At 32.3% G+C, this 24,368-nt stretch overlaps 1 protein-coding gene across 2 annotated transcripts in view; it reads left to right on the top strand.

Moving 5' to 3' along the window:
* LOC118195629 (cell adhesion molecule Dscam1-like) overlaps positions 1 to 24,368 on the top strand; it is a 1,218,268-nt gene that overhangs the window by 832,707 nt on the left and 361,193 nt on the right. For both annotated transcript variants that reach the window (XM_085806699.1, XM_085806698.1), the window contains exon 10: positions 21,675 to 21,794. In XM_085806699.1, the coding sequence (XP_085662825.1) occupies positions 21,675 to 21,794 (120 nt within the window). The remainder of the gene's footprint in view (positions 1 to 21,674; positions 21,795 to 24,368) is intronic.

Raw genomic sequence — 24,368 nt, 5'->3', positions numbered from 1 at the left:
CTTCACGAGAATAAAAAAAGTAAAATATGTCCAAGCACTCCATGCTAAAACTGACCGTAAACTAATAGTTGTAAACAGAAATACGCGGAATTTTATTTCTATAAGAACCTAAGAATGTCAGCTGCCAAATCGCAAAAGTAAAAAAAAAATATAAGATTGACAGAACAGTAACAAAACGAACCTAACTCTATCTATTTGGGCAAATCGAAATTATCGTACTTTCTTGCCAACCTAATAATATTAAGTGCAGTAAAGTATCTAACCTAAGAAATGTTTAGAACACCATATGGCAAATAATTCATTAAAATATTAAATATATGAAGCTTATCTATAGGCTCTTACTTTAAATTAGGCTTTTCAAGATCGTAGTGGCCCTGCTTTCATTTACGATCGTAACATGTGTGCTCATCAGCACAAAAAGGGAATTTTATTAGATTAAGTTCCTATTTCAGAGTAGCACAATGAAGAATCCATATGGAGACATTTAAGAATTTTTGAACTGTTATATTAAATTGTAATGGCATATCCCCTAGTTGCTGCATATAGTATAAATTTGCTATGCTATAATACAATTATTAATTGTTAATTTTCTACGTTTATTTATCTTGCAAATCACAATGAACTTTCCTTATTCCAAGCAGTAAGAGCTTTTACAAGTGCAGATGTCCGGAAAAAACCGAAATTATATTCATTATCCGGATGCTTTCATCAATTTTGACAAATAGTATAATGAGTACCAAAAAAAAAAAAAAAAAAAAAAAAAATGGTAAGACTTAACATTCTGAAACGTATAATCAGCTGACTGCGTCCACGGCACACATGTATTTTTCTTTTTAACATATAATAGCGAAGGATTTGTCTTTTTTAATTGGGAAGACGTTTCACTAATTTCAAAACTTCACATAAACAGGCGCTAAAAGTTACTAATAGATTGATATTCGTGAAAGATGGGAAACGAATGCAATCACTCATTCAGAAATATGCATCTGACTAAATGGTATGTTAATTGAACCATGACTTCGAATAGGGCAAGCTGAATTTACATACATAATTAAGCGTCAAGTTCCAATGTATCAATCTCCGACAGTTTTGAATCGTAACTTTATCCTAAACTGAAGATATATTTTCCGTCCTACGAAATTGCTTAATGACGCAATAAAACTTGCGGAATTGAATATAGCTGACAGTAGGATTTGGAAATAAAATATAATTAAGAAAGGTTTTTATACCAGAAAATTTCATTTAAAACGGGTGTGATATTTAATGCACTAATGGAAAAAATAATTGATTATAGACATTAATTTTAATTATAGATTAAATAATTCCATTTACAGAATTAAACTACAATTTTGAATATCGAATAATGAAAGCGTGGGCAACGCAAGATAAATTAAAAAAGACAAGAACTTATACAATTGACATGTAATTAAATTATATATTTTGTTATTTAGTTTTGCTATGCGCATTATCAAATAATAGATGAAATCTGCAAATGGAATTATTTAATTTATTGTTCATTAAATCTAATTTTCATTATTATGAATTACTATTTGTTAAACAAAATACCATGAGGGAACTAAAAAAGAGGTTTTTTTTATTAAAATCCGTGCTATCTATTTAAAATAGTTTTATACTGAAACTACATTTAATAGTTTAATTTGCATAATTACTTATCTTAGTCTCTGTTTCCTTAAACTTCAATTCATTAACATGATATTTACATCATTTAGGAAAGTAAGAACATTAAATATTTTAAACTGTAAACTAATAAATAACAAGAAAGAAGAAATCTCATGAACGAATAAAGGCGGTCATGACACTCAGGAAGTTAATTTGGGAGGGAAAAAAAAAACTTGTTGCAATTTTAGTGCTACTTGGATCATTAATATCCCGTTATGCCGTCCCTGAACGCTACAGTCTTAATTTTTTAAAGATAATTTAGCCTTCTATTTTTAGAGTTCCCTTACAAAATATCTAAAAATAACGGGTCTACCACCAGCCGGGCGGTAAAGTCACTGAATACTGGTAGTTTGGTCAGTGGCTCAAATCACGGCGAATGGGCTGTCGTCATGCGGTTTCCCTAAATGTGTAACCTGGATACGAGCCAGTTTCCCTTAACAAGTGTTCCACGAAGTCATTCCTCTCCTTAGGCAGATAGCCTTTGAGGGCTTTGCATAATGAAATAAACAAAAACCAAACTTAGAAATAACACATTTCCTTTAAAGAAACCCATCCTTTCTATACCTAGTGTGTGCGATTTTCGGAAAACCAAGTAATATAAAAAAAATATTTTTTAAAGTCAATTCCTACTTAGGTCAACAAAGAATTTTTTTTTCTTTCTCTAATCGTCGCTTGCGTTGCAGTTTCTTTTCGCTTTCTTTTCGCATTCTCCGTTTGTGAAGCAAGGGACCTTTTAAAGGGTTGTATTTTAAACATATATTATTATTGTTGTATTTTAAACATATATTATCACGTTAACATAGAGAAATATGAGGAGAATTTTCGCTATATAATGGGACAAATACATCCGCTTTATTCAACTCTATAAAACTACAATTCTTTAATTCCACACACTTAAAAATCTTTAGAACTCTGTCTTACTGTTGCCACTTATTTTTGTTAAATATCACAATCCCATTTATCACAGTCATATACTATATTATTTACAAGTTGTTATAAAATTAATTTTTACAGCACGTGAGAATTTCTAATAAACGGTCATTATTTGAAAGTCTTATAATATATTTAAAAACACCATATCTTTAGTTCCGATAAACAGGAATATATAAGTAGTACGTAAGTTTTCTGTACATCCTAAGAAAAAGGCCATCTGTAAAACTTTATTTTGAGCAATAAAGGGTAATTAACCCTTCTCAAGTTTAAGTGTCTGTCTCCTGAACTAAAACGCGATTATTCGCTTACCAGTTCTCAAGTTTCCGCACATTTAGCTGTAAATTCTAGGTTGGAACCTTATACTGTATTTCGCAGAAAGCGATGCTTTCATGGCAATGCTGAAGAAAGCGAAGCTTAACAGTATAGCTTATAAGAGGAAAAAAAATGTGTTATCAGGAGTGAATCCAAGACCAGATTGTTAACCATCGATGCTTAGCAAAAGCATAAAAATACCTTAACAAATCCTCTAGTGTGACGTAAAATGAATCCTTTAAGGCATTTTTTTCTTTCTTTTATTAAATGTGATTTTGCTCTCTTTTCTATTCGAGGGGGGGGAATAAGAAATATTTAAGCTGTAGTATACTATTGTTTGTCTATTTGATGAAAAGCGTTTAAATTTGTACTATTTAAGTAAGCATCGTTTCCTTTTACATTCTGTGCTCTTAATAACAATTAGTAAGAGATTCTTGTTTTGAAATAATATCCATGTTATCATCTATAATACACTTCATCTGATTTTAAGAAAAATGTTGCGTGACAGTTCTCAACCTCACTTTAGTTAACAGACTCCTTTCTTGCTTGTTGCAGTCAAGTGTTTATTTCCCACGCATGTAGCAGTTTCTTGTATTGAAACTAAAGCTTTAATTTGGCACTTTTATTTATGTAGTCAGGTACCGTTGTAATCGTGACAAACATCAGGAAGCTACTCTTTATGCATGCCGTACCTCATTTCTTGAAGAAAGGGCGATTACTCCCAAACACTCAACTTTTCGTTGTTTTGAAAGAATTTCTTGTTACATTGCTTATTAATCATTTCAGTGTAGTTTATTATTACAGTCTGTAATAATTTAGTTTAGAAACTTAACTGTTCTTAGTTTGAAATGTTTTTAAGGCATTATATTTTTCTATACGTAGAGTGCAATGGTGTGTGTTGATGGGACAAAATTTATGGCAAAGGTTATGTTTGGTATATAAGATAAAATTTCCAAGACTGATCACTGAATGAATATTACTGAGTGTGTCCAATAAGCAAATAAATTTCAACTAAAATCTACACCCATTGCGTTGTACTTGCAATAACCCCAATATTATAAAATTTAAATTACCCTTCATATAACTTATCAAAACATTTTTACGTACCTGTGTAGTGCCAGTAAATTTCATCTAAGAGCATATAATAAATACATTTTACACATTTGCTGATTTTATTTATTAGTAGCTACAAGCTCTTTTACTAAATTCTTGATTACACATGCGATTTCCCCTTTTTTAGTTACGCCAAAATTATCGGTAGTACGTTGACCGTTTTATACCGCGCATCATCACAGAGTGAAGCACGCGCAACACTAAAGAATCTTATTTCATCTTCATAATGATTTATGATGATACAAAAAATATGTTGCAAAATTACATCGATGTATTTTTTCTTTAGAGCACATATATTATTTTCATCAAACACGAAGAAGTTGCTCGACATTACGCCTGAAGGATTTCATACATGCTCATGGCGACCGATAGACAATGACCGTCGAACTCGTCTTTAGGAAGACATTATCTTTCCACGAATGAAGCTATTTTTTATTAATTGTATTTAATCTATGAAAGATGTGTAAGGCGTCAATTTTACACTTTATAGCACTGTGAGCTACAGAATCGTTTTTGTACAAAAATTGGAATTTGAAGATTCCGACAATACATTTTCTTTTTCTGACGTGCGAAGAAGTGGAGGCGGAGGCTAGGCGAACAGCCTCGTCCCCTGATTCGCTTCCTTTCTAGGAAGCGAATCAGGGGACGCTTCCTAGAAAAATTGCGTTATCAAGAAGCTTAGAATAGGACTTTATGCCCTCGCGCTGAGCGATGAAGATTATTTCATCGAAGTCGAAAGGTAAAAGCCTGTTTTACCTTCATAATTGTTAGTAATATTACGAATTATCACTTAATTGCATTCTCGGAAATACTAGTGACTTTCAAAGATAATCATCTTAGGTGATGCCACTGGAGCACTATAAATAGAAATTCCTCAAGATGATTATTTCCGTAACTGAGCACTGTCTCTTAAAATGTAAATAAAAATGTTGGCTTTCGAGATGAGAAGAAAGTTATTTTCCCTAGATGACCATATCTACAGAAGGCAAGCAATTATTGGCAAAACAAATGTTAAAAATGCAAGCAATTTAAATTTATTTCATTTCTAATTGAGGATGAACTACGGCGTTCAATAATTTGACTTTTTTATTTACAGATTTTTAATGAAATATTAGTTTGCAATTTAATATAAATTGTCCCTAAGCTCAGCAAAATACAGTTAAATAATTTTCTGTACCATACGCTTTTATTTTAAATGGATATGTTAATTAATGCACTAAAAGAAGAAAAATAGCTTATCATACTTAACGGAAATGATAAATTAAATAGCTTTTTTACAAAATTATACACAATTTTATATCGCGAATAACAGAAACGTAAATTAAAGAAAATAACTGAACTGAATTTAAGCCTAAAATAATGAAAAATAACTGAACTGAAGCGTAAAATAAACAAAAATAATTGAATGAAACAAAAAAAAAAGTAATTGAATGTCATTCAGAGAATGAAGAAATTGCTTGAATATCCAGTTACGGAAATTTGATGTAATAACAGAGCTACTATTATAAGATATTTCTCCTGCATTCTTAGCGTGCCTTCGTGGTGTAGTGGTCAGGACACTCGGCGTATATTCGAGAGGTCCGTGGTTCGAGTCCCGGCGAGAACATTGCTCATTTTTCATTACTCCTGCTTCTAAATAACCTAATGTCTCTACACTATGAGCACTTCACTTGAAACTGAAACTGGAAAAAAAAAAAAATGAATACTATCAAGTAATTATTGAGTGCGTCAAAATGGCAAATTTAAAATTAATGTTATCGCGAGAAACGCTTTTTATTCGATCTGCTTAAGATTGGAACACGTTTAAAAAAATTGTGGGAAATCTCTCACTTAATTATTTTTTATTAGTAGTTTTTAGCGAGGATTTTGTTTTATAATCTGTGAACATTTAAAACTTATATCCAGTACATATTTGGATTTTGAAAGTTTAAAGTCATAAACATCAAATAGTCTAAAAAATAGATCGATTTTCAAAAATTCACCAAAAATTCATAAATTAAATTGTAATTTTCATTAAGAAATTTCCTCCGCTATATTTGATATCGCAAACAGTAAAATTGCGATATGCGTAGTTTGTTCGTTAAATGAGATATGTGCGAAAAATCGTTAACCGCTAGGCAGTTGTGAGATTAAGCCATTCTTTCTTTCCAAATACGCGCGATACCTGTCATTCGTAAATTTTTAATGTGAGTTGGTTTACTTACGTCCACTGCGGTACGTAACTGTAACGCAAGATGAATTCGTTTATGACCATCAAAACGTTAACATTAAATAAAAAAAAATTAAATCGAATTTTAGAAAAATCGCTTCATCACGCTGCATTTTCAGCTATAATCAGCGTGTATACGAAAGTTGAACTCAATAGCTTAAGTTAAGAATCAACGACAAAATTCCACCCACAGGTGAAACACCACGAGGGAACTGAATTAAATCGTCTAAAAGGATAGCTAGGACACATGCTTAAGCACGAGAGTGAGCCTATAATGCATAAAATAATATATATTGAAATTAGTTTTAGATGAAGCTAAATTTTGACTTTGATGTATGTATGTGTATTATTAAAGCTATTTAAAGTTTTTACCATTAAAAAACATTTACTTAATTTAAGATTGGAAAATATGATTTAAAATAATATTTTTTATATATTTTCTCATACATGAATAAGTTCAACTTAAATTAGAATAAATCTAATTTCTTGTGTCAATAATTATTATTATATAATAAATTTATGTTCTAAATATTTAGAGCTATTTGAATTTGAATGTATTTTATACTCAGATAAAACGTTTGCATTTAAAATCGAAATGATAATATTTTTGCAGTCTTTTATTGACTCTAGCATACTTTGTACATAAATGTTAATAAGATTTCGCAAATATATTTTTAATATGCAAAACAAGTTACTGCAGCATTTCTGTCTGTGTTTGAAGGACAAAAATAGAAACATTCTATATCGAGTATTCCAATATATTTACAAGAATGGCTTTTCTTCAACTTGGAGAGTTATTATAGGGTTTCTGTTTTTTTTTCTCTGGTTCTCTGTCACAATGGCCACCATTGTGACAGAGCAGAATTTTGCTTCAAAAATCACAATGGTAACCCATTTCTATGTAACAGTGAGCTACCATTGTGAAAGAATTTTACTTCAAAAGTATTCCTTACTTCTTCACTGAAATAGTAAGTCCTTGTGACAAGACAGCAATTCTTTCCTTTATATTAGTGGCTATAAATATTGCATAAAATATCTGTAGTCGACTACCTGTGGTCTCATTGATAGTAATATAAATGGCTGACATTCATTTTCAGCAGCTGTAGCTCATTTGTTCAGATTCTAAGCTGTTATTAATTTAGGTTCTTCTATGCATGAATATTAGTCAAAAATTTTGAATCTTTTGGTTTGTTATTCCTATCATATAAGAGTTTTATAGACACAATTGACATATAAAGGTAGAAAATTTTTTTTAAAACAAATTTCTTGAAATCTCTGGTTAAATCAAACTAAACATCGACAAACAGCAGAGCAGTCATCAACATAAAATGAGATTTGAATTCGAGAGTAGTAGAATAGCCGAACTCATGGATTCCCTTGGGTTCATTAGGGATGAAAGAATAAAGAATGGTAGAAACAGTTTCAAAGAAATGTGCGAAGAATGTATATGTACATTTCAGGCATTGAAAAATTAAAATTTTGGAGTGAGGGAAATTTTTGGAATTAATCTTCTTGCATTGAAGTTACTGGAGGTCTAGCACGTGTCCTCACGGTTTATGGGTCTCGGCCATTCTGCTCTCTCTTATAGGCCTGAAAATTTCTTCTTTTGTGGTTTCTTCTTCTTCACACATAAAGCGAATTGTAATTTTTTCTGTTTGATCTTTCAAAAGCCAAATTTTTGATTTCCTGAATTGTATTCGCCAACAAATAGGATAATTTCTTAGGTTGACAGTTTAAAGCTGTCCAGTAGGAATAGCATAATTTTTCCTGGTCCCCGAAAAAACACGATCACTAGCTTTCATGGGTTTTTTTTATTATCTCTCCGAACTTATTTTGCAACCGCATTAATTTACTTTTTTTTTACGTGAAAGAAGTTTTCTATATCTCCAACTCTGGCAATTAACATCAAATTATACACTTGTCTTTGCAGTGCATTATTAAAAACTGAAAATATTCCCTTTGGGAAATATTTCTTTGTTTATAACTGAAGTTCCAAGTCAGAAATGTGTTTTTATTAAAGATGATTGTCTAACAAAGAGAAAAAGGGCTCTAACAAACATTCGTCTTCTTCATTAAAATCAAATATTCAAATGTTTTCAGCTACATGAAATGCTACACGCTAGGGACACTGCAGAATAATTTTTATGTGAATGTTCTCGTAATAATTTGTGACTATTTTACAATCCTTATTCAGCAGTTATCTTCTTAATCTTTATAGAGTTCTGAAAACACTTTAATTTGTCTCTTGAATATATATATATATAACTTTTTCTGTTCATTTATTTATTTATTTATATTAGTAAGTAATTTTCCAGTAAATTTATATCTTCTATATGCATACTTAATTTTCTCTTTGTTGTTTTTCCTCTTCAAAAAGAAATTATGTTGTTAGTTTAAATGCTATAAAATTAATTTTAAAATTTGCATTCTATTGAATAATCTGCTATTGCTGCATATCTTAACTACTCAGTAAATCTATCCCATGAAAGCTTATGTATAAACAGAATAAACACTTTTTTAAAATTTTACTCTAAATACAATTTGTAACTATCACGAATCTTTGTATAACATTTAATTAACGTATTATTTAATGATTAATTGATCACATTAGAATTATTCGAAAGGAATTTCGGTCTGTAATATTAACATTTGTCAATACATTTTAATTATAAAGTAATGTAATACGAAAGACGTCTTGCAAGTATCAAAGTTAATAGTTCAGATAAAAAAAAATAAATATTGTCACGTTCCTAGGGGTTTATAATGGATTGAACGCACAGAAACGTTGATAGCTTGATTAAGTTTATTTTTCCAAAAACATTTCAAAGTTCTGGTCTTTCACACAAAAGTACTCGTACAGTTCTTCTCAGAATGACAGAGCACAATCAGTTGTTACGACTTCAAATTATTCATTACGTTGAACGAAAGGCAATACAAAAGCTTCAAATACGTAGTAAGCTAGTACATTGATCTCTCACTTCTTTCAATATTATGAGCTAAATTCTGAACTAAAATGAAAACTCATGATCTATATTATATATTGCTGTCTTCTAGTCGCCGAGACATTTCCAGTACTTTTGATTTCTCGAAACTGATGAAAGGTCTAAGCAGTTACAGTTACATAGGGACGGATACAATAAGAGTTGCAAGGGGATCGGACTTGTTATACATCTCTACTAATAGGTATTTGGACACCATTGATAGAAAAGAAAAATTAACTTTATTCAAAATCAATAGTTGGTAGAGCCTCCACGAGAGGTAATTACAGCGTGGACCCTCCGGGTCATACTTTCCACAAGTTTTTGTATGACAGCTAGTGGTATTTTCTTACACTCGGCTTGGAGAAAACATAGAAGTTCCTTCACCGATTTTGCACGGGTAGTGCACCCCTGAATTCGCCGATGCAACTCGTCCCAGAGGTTCTCGATAGGGTTCAGGTCTGGACTCTGGGCAGGCCAGTCCATTCGATGAACTCCATTGGCACCATACCAAGCCTTGGTTAACGTCGAAACATGACAACTGGCATTGTCGTTCTGAAAGTAACAGGGGTCCAACCCGTAAAACTGCCACAACGTAGGAAGCCCACTGTCATCCAAAATAGTGCAGTAGGCATCGGAGTTGAGCTTACCGTGAATGGGGACCAATGGTCCCAGCCCATACCAGGAGAAACACCCCCAGACCATAATTCCACCTCCGCCGAACTTGACTGTTGGCACAATGCATTCTGGCAGGAGACGTTCTCCAGGTAGACGCCAGACCCAGACCCTGCCATCAGAACACTAAAGGGTGAACCTTGATTCGTCACTCCAAAGAACACGTTTCCACTGATCTACGGTCCAATTTCGATGTGCTTTGCACCACATTAACCGAGCAGCGTAGTTGGACTTTGTGATCAAAGGCTTATGGGCAGCAGCACGACCATGAAACCCAACAGATGTGCTTCCTTATGGATGGTATTAATTGAAACAATACTCCCGGATGCCTGTTGAAACTTCTCGCGGATGAGGGCCATCGGTTGCGTGTTGTTCTTCCGAATTTCTCTGGACAGCACTCGTCGGTCTCTATCTCCCAGTTTCGTTGATCTGCCGACTCGAGGCACATTCCGACTATCACCGCTCACCTTCCACTTCTTAATCACATAGGCCATGCCGATTTTGGGTACTTCAATTGGCTAGATATGTCCCTTAAGGATCGGCCATATTTGTGATACCTGATAATTATACCTTTCTCGAAATCAGAAAGCTCCGAACTGCGAGGCATCTTGAATGCGACTAAAGCCGATGCTGTTTCCTACACGATGTATACCGGCGGAGTCCGTGACGTACCTTAGGACCGCAGATATCGTCATTTGCATAGGTGTCCAAATACTTATTGGTAGTCAGTGTAGTTAAACAGAAATTGGACACAGATCGTCAGACCATAGTTAAGAATTTTATTTTACTAATAGACAAACAGTCTTTGATAGACAACAGTTCTGGGTTTCAGGCTCGTATATATGTTGAATTTTAATCCTGTAGCTGGTCGCTAAGTTTTGCGCCGAGTAGTCGCCAGGTATGGCGACTTTTGTCGATTCCTCGCCAAATTTGGCGACAAAAATTATTCTTTAAAACCATTTCCAGCTTGGTGAGGTAGAATTTACCTCAAAGTCAAATGAACTTACCCCTGTAACCTTATTTTATCCGTAGATGCTTTGCAATGTTGAGGCGTTTCAAGTTACATTATACAAGAGATACTGAAAGTTTCATAAAATTTCACTGAAAATATTTACCTATATATAAATTTCGTAGGAATATAAATTTGAGTTTATCCTTCGCAATAGTATAATTTTTATTTTTATTGTTTCTGTGTGATTTAATAAATATTTGACAAGCGGAATTTAAAACTTATTTGAAATAGTTTTTTTCTTATTTTCTTAATTAAAAATTTCATCTTGTTTAAAAGAAATAGGAAAGAAAATTCTGACCCATCAACTGTTCTTCAGATTCTGATTCGGCTCTCATGCAATCTGAGCTTCACACCATTGTGTTAATATATTAGTGATGAAGAATAGAGATTATGTTCAATTTATGGTCTGCTGTAAGAAATTTTATTAGTATTCTCTTTTTCTGGCATATTTTATAAAAACATTATTTACAGAAGGCAGTTATCCTTTGTGCACATAAAATGCACATACATTTGTTGAAATTTAATTGATTGATTCGGTAACACTTAATTAGTTATGAATCCTATCATCTATTTTTTAAATAGACGAACGCGATCATCTATTTAAAAAAAATTAAATGTATATAAAGTTCCTAGAAGTATATGAAATTTTCATTTATCGCATAAATACAATTTCCAACATTTAAGTATTTCCAAAAAAGGTAATTTTATTTTTTTTATTTTTTATTTTTTATTTATTTTTTTTCCTCACCAAAATAAGACATTTTAGATAAAATGCTCAAAATGTGTTTCTAATTATCCTTCAAAACGCTAATTATAGAAAGCAATCGATAGAATACCCATGTTCAAGAAAAATTATGCAATTAATTTTTCTTCTATTACGGAGCTATCTTCAGTTATGTATTTTGCATTCTTAAGAAATTAATCTGTTTCATTCTAATAACAGACTATTCAAACACAAGCGCTGTTTTTATAAGAATTAATTTCCTTCTTAATTTGAAACTGGAAAGCATAAAAACTTAATATAAAAATTATGTTCAGATTTTGTGAAAAGAAATTTGATTTTAAAGACTCTTTTGTTAGAGCAATTTTTATTAATTTAAACTAAAAGCAATCCTTTTGATAAGGAAAACTTTCAAAACAGTAATTGACTCATGTTTGAAGCTCCCTGACGATTTATTCTTTGTATTTGAAACGAGTGATGGAGAATAACATATCAGAACATAATTAAAAAAGAAATGATCTCACTAATTGTTTCCTTTACAAACTGTAGATTAAAACGTCGTTCATTTTCAAGCTCGTGCCAGTACAATACTTTATTATCAGCTTCGATGGCTTTTTCCATTATAATTCATTATTATTAATTTCTGCAATTAAGACTTTTCAGTCCTTTCTAGTGTATTATTAATTCGGGCTATCACAGAGTCATTGTTTGGATTACAATAATTCAGTTATTAATAGAAAGGAATTCTTATTTTAAACTCCTTGGCGATAAACCTGGAGTTTTCTAAAGTCTTTAATGAATTTATATTAAAATGAGGAAGGATTAAATTCTCGACACCGTTATTATAGTATTATTTTAGGATTAATTTCAAAAGTAAATACTGTTATCACCATCAAGAAATTATGTCACAATGATATGGTGCGTTTAATAAAACTAATTGTGATTTTGGATCTCGCCACTTTTTTTAAAAAACAAAAGGTTATGTTCTTTCTTAAACATTTCTAGAAAATTGATGTAAACGTCCTTTAAGTCATTTTTCCACGGTTACTACAGCTCATGCATGAAATGCATATAAGTTTTTAGGGATACATACAACAATATAGAATCTAAAATTACATAAGTATATCTTAAAAGTAAATAAGTACCGTAAAAGTAAGTGCTGTGGTCAAAACACACATTTGAGTAAAATTCATTTCAGTTTTGGTTAGAATGTGTCTGGCAAATGTGTCTATTATTCTATGCTACAGAGATATTAACAGGTATTGAGTGGTATGTTTTTTTAAATTATCTTGTACCCTGCCAGTAATAGAGCTCATGAATTTCTAGATTGTTGAATATTGCACCAAAATAGTACATAAAAGAATATTTTAAATTTTTTACATGATTCGGCTAGTCGAAACTCGTAACGAAAGATCGGCAACTACCATTTAAGTTCAGATGTCATTGTCGATACATTATGTACACAGAATGGATATTTTCAACGAATAAAATCACTATGCTTTCACCAGGAAGCTAAGAAAGGGTTTCAGAACGTCAAATGTGTATGCTAACCTCAACAAAATATAGAGAAAAGTTCTCTAATTCCTTACGACTTAAGTAAGGACTACACACGACTTTGACTATACTTATGAACTCAAAATTAGGCAAAAATTTTCCATTCTTAGTTTACATAGATTTCTTAATCTTAGTTGTCATAGATTTGAATAAAATTCTATCGAGTTTAAGTTACAATCAGATAGAGGTCGTCTCCAGGAAAAAAAAAAAATTGAGAAGAATGGCAACCATTCGAAGCTTAACCAGTGAACTTCAAACTGTCTTTCACGGAAGCCGGGATTCCGCAAATCAGAATAAAATTTCGAAAAACACTCGCTCTAATGGATTAGTGTTTATTATTTAAAGGATATAAAATTGCATTTGAAAATCCATAAGAAGTTTTGTGTGCGAGCAAAAGTATGTTTTGTGTGTGTCACACACGTTTAAACATTTCAATGCCATTAGAGCAGCATATTCAAGTGAAAGATCTTTCTCAATGCATGTGGCAACAAAAACCGAAATATAGAAACAAATTAAATGCGATTGCAGATAACATCAACAGACGTAGATTTTAACAGTTTACGTAAAACGGTTGCAAGCACAGCCCTGTGACTAAATATGATGCAAGGATAGCCGACACCTGGAGCGCAAGTGCTATTAATGGGTAAATTATATTAATTTTAGGTTAAAATTTTTCAATATGTAATGTTTTTAGTTGCCTTTACGTAAAGTGCTTTTAACATACTAATCTACTTGAAATATATTTTAAGATATGTTTTCTAAGAGTAGCATGAGGTTCTCAGAAAAATCCTTCTAAGGGTTCCGTGAAGTTTGAAGACCGCCGATCTAAATCAAAATTACTGTTCTGTCCCAAGTATATTGCTTTGTATATGGTAGGGAATAGCTCTCTGCCATTTTTGTCTGATATAGAAACTAGGTTTACAGTTTCAACTACTAAACAGTTTAAGAGACTTATAACTCAAAAAATCAAAAGAAGCTCTGATCAGGCTGAAAATATTCCGAAAACGAAAACGACTGTTGTACTTCTTGAGAAAAAGACTGAATGTTTTAGTTGAAATGTAATTTAGAATTAATTTATACTTTAAATTCATTATACACCTTAATAAGTATGCATTCTAAACTCTTTTAATGGTATTTAATTTTAAATTTATTCATTTTTCCCTTCCATCTGAAGGACTACAGCAGTTCTTTAGCATTTGCAATGAAATATAACAATGCGTGAGGTTGGTCAACTGGTTCTTAACTCTTTCGCATCGAAGTCGCCCGAAACGCCCGTTCATTCAGGCAACGGCGAACCGCCCCAACGCCTCGTTTATTTTCTACCTAGTTCTTTTCCCTCCACGTTAGTGTATGGCTCATTGGTTTCGCGAGTTGTTAAAAGACATGCCAATCATTCTTTTGAAGCAAATAAAGGAGAAATACGGAAAACTATTGACGTTCGCAGGTGCAATCCGGCCCTAAGGTGATAAGGTGAAACTGCACACAATGGAAGAAACCGCAGAAAAACCTCCAAGAGCAGCAAGGGGGAAAGGAAGACTATTCCAAGACAAATTCGTAAACACGGGCGTTTTCGATGTTTGTTGAAAAGAGATTTGGTCGTCTCTCGATGCGAAAGAGTTAAACTTAATTTTAGGTATTAAAAATGAATGTCATGATCGCTTTTATTGAAACCTTTATAAGGTATTTCTCCCACCACCTTCCTAGCGTGGTGTAGTGGTTCTGCACGCTGAGGCGGTATTCCAGCGGTTCGATTCCCGGCGAAGGCTATTGCTAATTTTTCATCTTGCCTGTTTCCAAGAAATACCTAATGTCTCTAACACCTTTGTTCAAAATGGCATTTTGAATTTATAACGTATGTAAGCTGATATTTTGTCTTAATGTCTTTCTATATGCAGAACTCCGTGTAAATAAGTATGTCTAAATAATATATTGTAGAGTCATTAGTGTGTTTGATGCTGGTGATGTGAAAAATGTGCATCACCCTTCCTAGAAATTAAACTCCGGACCTCCCGAGTACGTGTCGGGTATGCTTTCAATTACGCAACGAAGGCATGCGGAAAGAAGGGAGAAAATACCTTGTAACATGCTTATTATGTAGGAATGTGTTTCTCATTACTACCTATGCAAATGTTACTATGATCGTTGTAATGCAAATACAAATCTTAAATTATCCCTCACGTGAGCAGAAATTGGCCACCATTTATGTATAATACAGTCTCTCTAATTAGGAGTATTGACCAACAAGGAAGTGTAAGGTACATAGAAAATCTATGGATAGATATAATAAAAAATATAGCTAGATATAATAATATGGAAATCGCTAATTCCTCCTGGTGACAAATTTTTGTAGGCCCACCTTTTATTTTGAACACCACTTGAAGGAACGTTTAGAATTTTTCGATGTGAGGAAGTTGAAGAGATCCACGATGCCTTCACTGGAATTCGAGCTCGTGGCATCCCGATTACGCGTGGGGCATGTATTAAATTACACAAGGAAGGCACGCGAAATGTAGGAGGAAATACCTCAGAAATTTATCATTAACATCCCATGTCTTTATTATTCGTGATACGAAGTTGTAGATGCGTTCTATGATTAATATTATTTAATCTATTATCCCCATTAGCATGTATGATATTTTTCTTTTCGTGCATTAATTATCGTATCCATTTTAACTAAATACTTATTGAATAAAAATCTTTTGTCATTGTATTTTCTTTGAATGTAACATTCTTAAGACTATTTTCTTTGCAGAAAATCACTAGCAGATAATTTCGAGAGTTTTTTAATTTTAATCTGAAATACGCTTTTCAGTGATTAGAAATAATATCTTCTCACTGTCTCTTGTACACTGATAGCAATTTCAATACACTGTATTAAATATGCCATTGACAATGGAATTTCGTAAAAACAATGAAATAAATTAAAACAAATTTCTGTTTCGAGAGTATTAGTTACAAAAAGTAATTTACTCTTGTGCTATGCCGCATCTGGAATGAACAGGGCATCCATCATTTGGGGATTACCGCCATTTTTATCTTTGGGAAGCCAAAGAAGAGCGCTGAAATGCTTAAACAAAAATGAGTAACTGATGGATTCCGAACATTTTCTAACTCAAAAAAATGTAATTCTTATTTTTCTGCAAATGCTGAGAAGCCATGAAAAAACCTTGAATCATCCGAAGAGAAATGAGATTTGCAATATAAAAATGCCGTCTAAAAATGCATTTAATTTTCGACTGTCATTTCTAAATATTTCGGTTCTTCATTATGAGAGTCTAGAGCTATGGATTTGAATCTGGTATGATAAAATTAGCAAGGTGGTTAAATTTCGTTGCTATGAAAGCAACGCAATTAATATTAGTATCTGTGTACATTTTTTTCCTTCATTTAGGATTAAATTATTTCAGGTACCAGTAAACATTATATTAAGGTGGACGTGAATTCATATTCAGCATCCAAAGAATTCGAACCAAATGTGCATTCAAACAGTTTTTCTTACTTTTCGTGTTTTCTTTCAAGAGATAATATGTTATTTCCGTATTACTGTGTTAAAAATTATTTTAAAGGGTGTAAATAATACTAGCAATCAGCGATTGTAATAAATTAAATGTTTCAATGAAATTCCTTTTCAGGAATCAAGATTTTGACTTTGCTGAGAACAAAGTCAATTGATATGTTAATCTTTTAAAATATGAAATTTTTAGGTAAAAATTAAAAATGTGTAGCATATTTATTTATTTACTGAAATGGTCATTCATACAAAATCAGTGTAATATGGTACTATTACAGTGTGATATGCTATTCCAATGCAACACATCAATTTTAGAATTTTGCAGAAAATTTATAATCGAATTTTGAATTGGATTCGTTTTAATAATCGTCTGTGTTTTAAAAAAACAAAACTATTTTCTACCTAACAACTAATAAGATCTCAGTTGTCAACATGTGCTTCATCTTACAGCATGTGATGACTAATGCATCATGTGATAAAAAATTTAAAAATCAAATTTAAAACCAATTACAAATTAATTAAAAAAGTAAACTATTAAATTGTGTAGCAAAATTTTTATCCATTACTTTAAATATACAGCTATGAAATGGATATTTGAGTTTACCTAGAATAAAAAATTTTAACAAAAAACGAGTTGCGCGATATCGTATCCGCTTTCTTCCTACCTCTCATAATAGACTGTAGGTGCTGTTGAGTGCATGACATCAGTTAAAGATATATTTTACAAGGGTTAAAAAAATATTTTGTATCAAAAAATTTATTTATGTGTACTTGCTCCTCTTGTCATCAAGAACCGCACTGCAACTCGCACCAAATGAATCACTCCATATTAAACTGTAGTCGTAGACTCGCAGAGCTCAACGAACCACGCAGATCACGGAGCGAAAAATAGAATGGGACCCAGCGTCGCCCCTCTACTCGGACAGCTGAATCACGTACCCTTCAGGACATCGCTGGCTGCTCATTTGGATACCTGGATACGATTGTATTTATACTGTGTTAATATCTAAATTTTAGGTGTCAAAAGCCAGGTCTGTGTATTTTATACCCCTAGAGCCGCTTATGAATTTCATTTTGTTGAATTTGGTAAAATTGACATTTTTACAGATGGTTCTGGAATCGATGGTAAGATAGGTTTTTCTTATGTTGTATATTACTATGGTACTGAAATTTACAATGATAAAATTAAATTGGAAAATTTTAATTCACTGTTCCAGGCAGAATTGACAGCTATTTTTTATGCTTTGAGATGGATAAAGGATAACCTATTTATACATTATAAAATATCAATTTATAGTGATTGTCTGTCTGGTCTCCAGGCCTTAAATAATTACGAATGTAAAAACTCATTAATTGTTGATATTAAATGTCTCTATGAAGAAATCATCAAAATTTATGTTGTGAAATTTAAATGGGTTAAGTCCCATGTTGGGATTTTGGGTAACGAAAGCGCGATGTGTTGGCCAAGGAGGCAGTTTTGGGCGAATCCGGGGAGTGTTCCATTGTCCAACCATCCAGAAGAATTCTTGTAAATAAAATAAAACAATTTTATATTGATATGTGGAAAAAGGATTGGAATGAGTCTGATAGAAAAAAGGATTACAGTTATAATTTGATCCCTACGTATAATAAATGTATTTCATACTGCTTGGATCTTAATCAAATTATCACAGGACATGGACGCTTCCCGGAGTACCTAAAGAGATTCGGTCTACAAGAAAATGAGTTATGTTATAATTGTGGAGTTACGGATTCAGTTAAACATTTTGTAAATGAATGTGATTTTACTTATGATATAAGAAAAAAGTTTGGACATATTAATACATTTACTGGAAAAAACACTGAATTTGAATTTGCTAGGGAATTAATGAATTTTATTAATAATAATCGTGTTAATGTCGGAATTTTGATTTAACATGTGTTTAGTGTTTTTAGAGCATGGTCTGTGTCTTGTGTTTTGTCCTTTTGTTTAGTTAGTTTCTAACCATTGATTCTATTTATTTTAATTATTGTGCCGTTAAGGTCCATTAGGTTAAATCCTAATGGGCGTATTTTATTATGTGGTTTTTAACTTGGCGCCTCCCCCTAGAAAAGTCATAAAATCAAATCAATTAGGTGGATGGGGGGCTGCGCCTCTTTCTGTACCCCTAGAGCCGAGGCTGTGAGGGTACATATCCCAGCCAGTAGAGTAGATGAACTCAGGAGGATTTAAATGATTACATTAACTGACTAAACTTTAATGCAACACCCTCCGGTCATTTAATGAAGAGCATTGCGAGAGGGAGTTAAATTTTAATACTTTTTGCCAAATAAAAAGTTGAAACAATTCCCCGCACGTACGCTAGTATAATGTAGCCTGTCAAGGCCAAACGGGTGCCGGACACGACACATCCCTTAGTAGAAGATTTGTTAACCTTACAATTTTTGGGACCCACTAGTCCTTTTTTAGAAACATAGGATACAAAACAAAGTTACACAGAAACTAACAATGAAAGAAATTTTCGCAATATCTATAAAGTTTTTTCTCTACGTTATGGTTATACAAATGGAAAGTCGATTTTTCACATTCTGTCATTTTCATTATTTATGCAGATGGACAGAGGACGCTATTTTCGCAAACAGTAGCTCTTTGTTGTCCAATATATTTTGCACTTTTTTACCTATCCCAATTGCAGAGTTGGAGTTCTAGATTCGTTTTGATAAATGTTGCTGCAAAACCTGGAAGGGTTTCCTTCCTCAATACATTGAATGCAGCAGGTAAACATAGATGTAGTGCTGTTTCTGCTTCCGCTCCGCAAGTCTTGCTCTCTTCCTTCTCGTTCCAGGTTTGGTCTGGCATCTCCTCCTGCACGCTCTTACTTTTTCCCCTGAATTGAGAATTCTATGCACCACCATGGGTGATGAGATTTAGGACAAGTATGGTTACCTCTCCGTGATTTCTCTGCATCTTTAAATGCTTTTTATGATACGTTTGTTGCAATATTAATAGCTAATATTAGCTGCTGAGTATAAACCGCTGCTTTGTTGGATTATTTAGGTTAGTTTTATCCAGAAATCGATCGAATTAGTAAGTCCTATTTTGAGACTTTTATTTTCTATTTCCTTCAGCGTTGCTTTTTACACGTCATAATTCATCTTGTGATGGTCCCTGAGAGTTGTACCCTCTTCTACCATCCTAGACATGAAAAATAATCCACTGTAGAGACATTAGATTTTCTTTTAAGTAGGAGACAAGTAAAATGAGCAATACCCCTGCCGGGACTCGAAATTTGGAACTCTTGAATACACGCCGAGGGTGCTGACTATTAGGGACGCCGAGGGTGCTGACTAAGGAATGCTTTAAGGAGGGAGGAAAATCCCTATATTCTCCCTTTAAAGGACGACTGGTGAATGGGGGACCCAGTTGCCAAATCCTCGTGGTGAAGTATCATCATCCACCATCCATTTTAGTTAGGGTACCACTGTAGAGATATTAGGTTATTTCGAATCAGGGGACAAGAAAAATGAGCAATACCCTAGCTGGGACTCGAATACGCGCCGAGTGGGCTGACCATTACACCAAGAAGGCGTGCTAAGAACGCGATAGAAATACCTTATAAAGCTATATGTGATTAATATTCTTTTAATGATAATTTTAAAAAATTCAAAGATACGAAACAAATGGATTTATTAGTATGCATCACTTTCAAGTTTAAATTTTTGTAAATTTATTTCTTAACAATTTTTAAATAAGCTGTGTTTGTGGGGCAGGGGTTCCCAACGTGAGTCACTATTGACCCCTGGGGGTCGAAGAATGTTAAAGAAGGTAATCAAGAGGTCACTTAGGAGTTGATAGCCTAAAATGTATGGGCCACTGATCGGCATAATAGATATCCTATTGATTAAATTTTTACATATATATATAAACTGATAGCTAAATATTTAATGATAGTATGCTATATCATATAATAGGGAAGAAATCCTATAAAAATGTAAGAAAAAATATACACTAAAACTTCGATATATCTGCTCCTGATGTTATGAGGCAAGAAGCTTTGATTGCATTAAAAAAATGTTCAGGAATAAGCGTTTTTTTTTTTTTTTTTTTTTCAAAAAAATACACGGGTTAGCGAAGTTTTGCAATGTAAAAGACATTTGAAAAAAAAATCTCATTATAAATGTCGTTATCAAGCCAACATTTGACGTTCTCTTTTTGCCTAGTGGAAGTAGGTTTTAGCCAAGTCAATAACTTTACTTCGGAAAACAAGATGCAGGTTTAATATTTGTTCAGTAATTTAAGTATTAAATTAAGCAATTTTACGTCAAATTAAAAAAATATTGAATCAGTATGTCAAGCGCAGCTATCACATTAATTAAAATAAATTTTTTGTGAAATTAGAAACTGTGATTTTTTTTTTTTTGAAAATTTTATATAATTTTAAAATTAAAAGTAATATGATTATAAAAATAATTAAAGTTAAATTTAGTAAACCACTTTTGACCCACAACTTTAATTCATATTCTTAATCTAATTATCTTGAAGTTATTTATAAGCAATCATTCATATTATAATTATAATATATTCTGCATATCACAGAGAAAATTGTAAGGAGATCGATGAGGAAAGCTATTCTTTTAAAAGCAGTCGATGCGAAATAAAGTTGGGAATCCCTGTTCTTGGTTATGCTGAGATTCTTAGTTACAACTTATTGCTATCCTTACTCAATAATAGACCGAGAAGAAAGGTAAAGTATTATAACTTAAAGTTGAACTATAATACAAAATATATTTCATATCCTTAAATCAATGATTGTCTAAGGTGAAAATAAAGAACACAGAAAAGTGTACTTGATGATTATTTAATAAAACTCACAAATAAATAGTAAAAAAATAATAATGGTCGTTGGGAATTCGAAGAAAAGCGAAACAAAATATATCAAATATTTCAGATAAATAAGTGAAGAAAAATATCATGAACTTGTGCTTTCTTTGATCAGTTCCTCCTCGTTGGATCCTGGAGCCGAGCGACACGTATGCGGTAGCTGGTCGATCAGCGATAATTGATTGCCAAGCCGATGGTGTGCCACAACCACACGTACGCTGGAAAGTCGCTACAGGTACCTACTTTTCTCTCTTCCCATTTTCAAAAGCCTTGTTCAGATATGTTGGGAAAGAAAGGAGAGAATAGATAGCAGCTTGTTTTTCTGTTGATTCAAGTGGCGAAGCAGGTGATTTATAAGCTGCTTCTAGAATTAATTTAAAATGATTATCGTTAAGTGAACAGTGCAGCTGCTTGGGATATGATTTCTTTCCTTCTACTATCGTTTATTAAAGGGAAATCTGGGATAAATGATAGTTCATTTGAGAAAAGGAAAGCAATTAAGATTTTCTATGAAAGAAATACTCACGATGTTATAAAAATATGTGTGTGTTTATGTATATATGTTTGTGTGTGTGTTCAATTTATGCAACTGAAAAATTATTTTGATAAACTGTTGCTTAAATTCATTAATGAATTCAATCTTTTAAAAGTACTATTCCTAAAAATCTTGAGATTTTTAGCAGAAAAATCTCTGACATTCGATACTTCTAAAAGGCAACTGACGCTTAAAAGAATATTTCACACATAAAGTGAAAGCAAGTATCAATATATTTTCGATAGTAATATTTTAAAAGGATGAAGTAAAAATATATTCATGATTACTACCTGTAGAGATTACTGAGACATATTCCTAACTTTAAATTAAATTAGAAAACGGATTTCCGTAGGAAAATAATGCAACCATATTGTCGTGATGAAAATTCCTCGTATCGTGAGTATCATTTAAGAGTACAAGAAGTTTCATTAAAAATAGCTTATGCATGAAAAGTTAAATGATCACATTAGTAAAGATATTTGAGAACTCTGAAATTTTGGTTTTGAATATTTTTTTACAAATAAAGTGTTATTATGACACCCAAATACGTATGGTGTGGTATGGTACAGTGACTATAAAGAAAGACGTGTGTAAGGATAAAAATGACTCAACAGAAAGTTGCTACCCTCACCGAATTTAAGTCACCTTTTTAAAAATGTCACAGAATTTACAATCTTCAATGCATCCGTGATTGGAAATTCAGCCAAAAAGCATCCATAGTCAGACTTCGTTACACATATTGCCATCATCCGAAAAACATACTGCCTGGAACAGTGCATCTTTAAAGACTTCGCTAAAAAAGAAAATAGAGATGACGAATTACATTTCTCTATACTGTTAAATATTTTTTAGTTTAAAACCGCAAGAAATTTGGGTATTTCAAGAAGAAATTTGATATTTTTATTTCCGAAATGAAAAGAACTTATGTCAGAGAAATAAAATATATGTTACACGCTTGTGAATTTATACAGAAGGACGTTTTCCACTTAATATGGCAAAACATTTTTGTCTAATTTGATAATTTATGATAATTTGGATAAGTTAGGTTCATTTAACAATAAATATTTTCACAAAATTAAAACTGTTTAAGTATTTTCCTGTGCTAGTGAACCTTCGCAAACTTGGTCGTTTCAGGAGAGAATAATATTATTATAACTATGATTTCGGTTCTTTCTTTTAGTTTGCCTAAGACGCTTGAGAATGTAAATGACCATATTTCTTCAGTTTCTAAGTAAAAATTAAAATGCAACTCAGGTGAAAAATACTTAAGTAGCAATTGACTATAAAATCATTCTGTAGCACTTTTATAAAATTCTTCAAATGCTTCGTTGTTTACGAGATTGACATTTTGATTTCAAAATTATCGCCAGGCGTTTGCAACTAGATATCACTCGTCGGGGTTAAATGTGGCCTGAATTGTTACTCCCGAGAACCTCTCGTCATTTCGTTTTTTTTTTAACCCCGAGAATGCAGCGAAAATTAAAAAGAAGATTCATAGCCTAATTTTCCGCGCTCTCTGTACAGCAGAGTTGTGTGGGGGTCATGCAAATCTTATGCACTTAAAAAAACGAGAAATAGGAATGCACTTCCGTTTTCTTTTCAGCTGGCATTGCAATCGGAATAACTGCCTCTTTTGAAAGCAGGCTTTTAGGGGGTCGTCTTTGTAAGTTTTCCAATGAGAGATTGGGGAACACAAAAGAATGTTTTCTCTTTTGTTAGGTCTTAACAGCTCATGAAAGGGGAAAAACATTTCTATAGTGAATTGAGACCCGTTTCAGAGGGGGATAAAAAGAAAAAAAAGTAGAAATATTTGAATGTTTTAGAAAAGTAAAGTTGTTAAACCTGCCAAGTAATCAAAATCCATTAATTTCTCGTATCATGGTTTTATAAATTTTCTTCTAGATCAGAAATTGACTTTCTGGCGATTTTAAGCCTATTATTTATATCGAATAGAAAATCGAAAGGTGTGAGATGAAAGCTGTGTAAATATTATTTCTATTTTTGCACCTTCAAACAATTTAGAAAAGGTAAACTTTAAAGTTGCTTTCAAGATTTCTTTTCATTGCATTTTAATACGTTGAGTTTCCAACGACTATTCCCATGAAATATAACGACTAAACTATGAAATATTCATAAAGAAATTTATCATAAATTAAAGTTATAAGAACCAAAGAAGTTTAAAAAAAGAAAATATTGAACAAGAACTCTCTGGTGTAACATTGTTTATTAAGTTTACATACAATTTTCAAAAATAGTTAATTGTAAGACAAATTT

This window comes from Stegodyphus dumicola, chromosome 12 (assembly GCF_044657685.1).
Source record: "Stegodyphus dumicola isolate Sdum_Otavi_A_Nest chromosome 12, ASM4465768v1".
Classification (NCBI taxonomy): Eukaryota; Metazoa; Arthropoda; class Arachnida; order Araneae; family Eresidae; genus Stegodyphus; species Stegodyphus dumicola.
The sequence above is the reverse complement of the archived record's forward strand: the minus strand, read 5'-3'. Positions and strand labels throughout refer to the sequence as shown.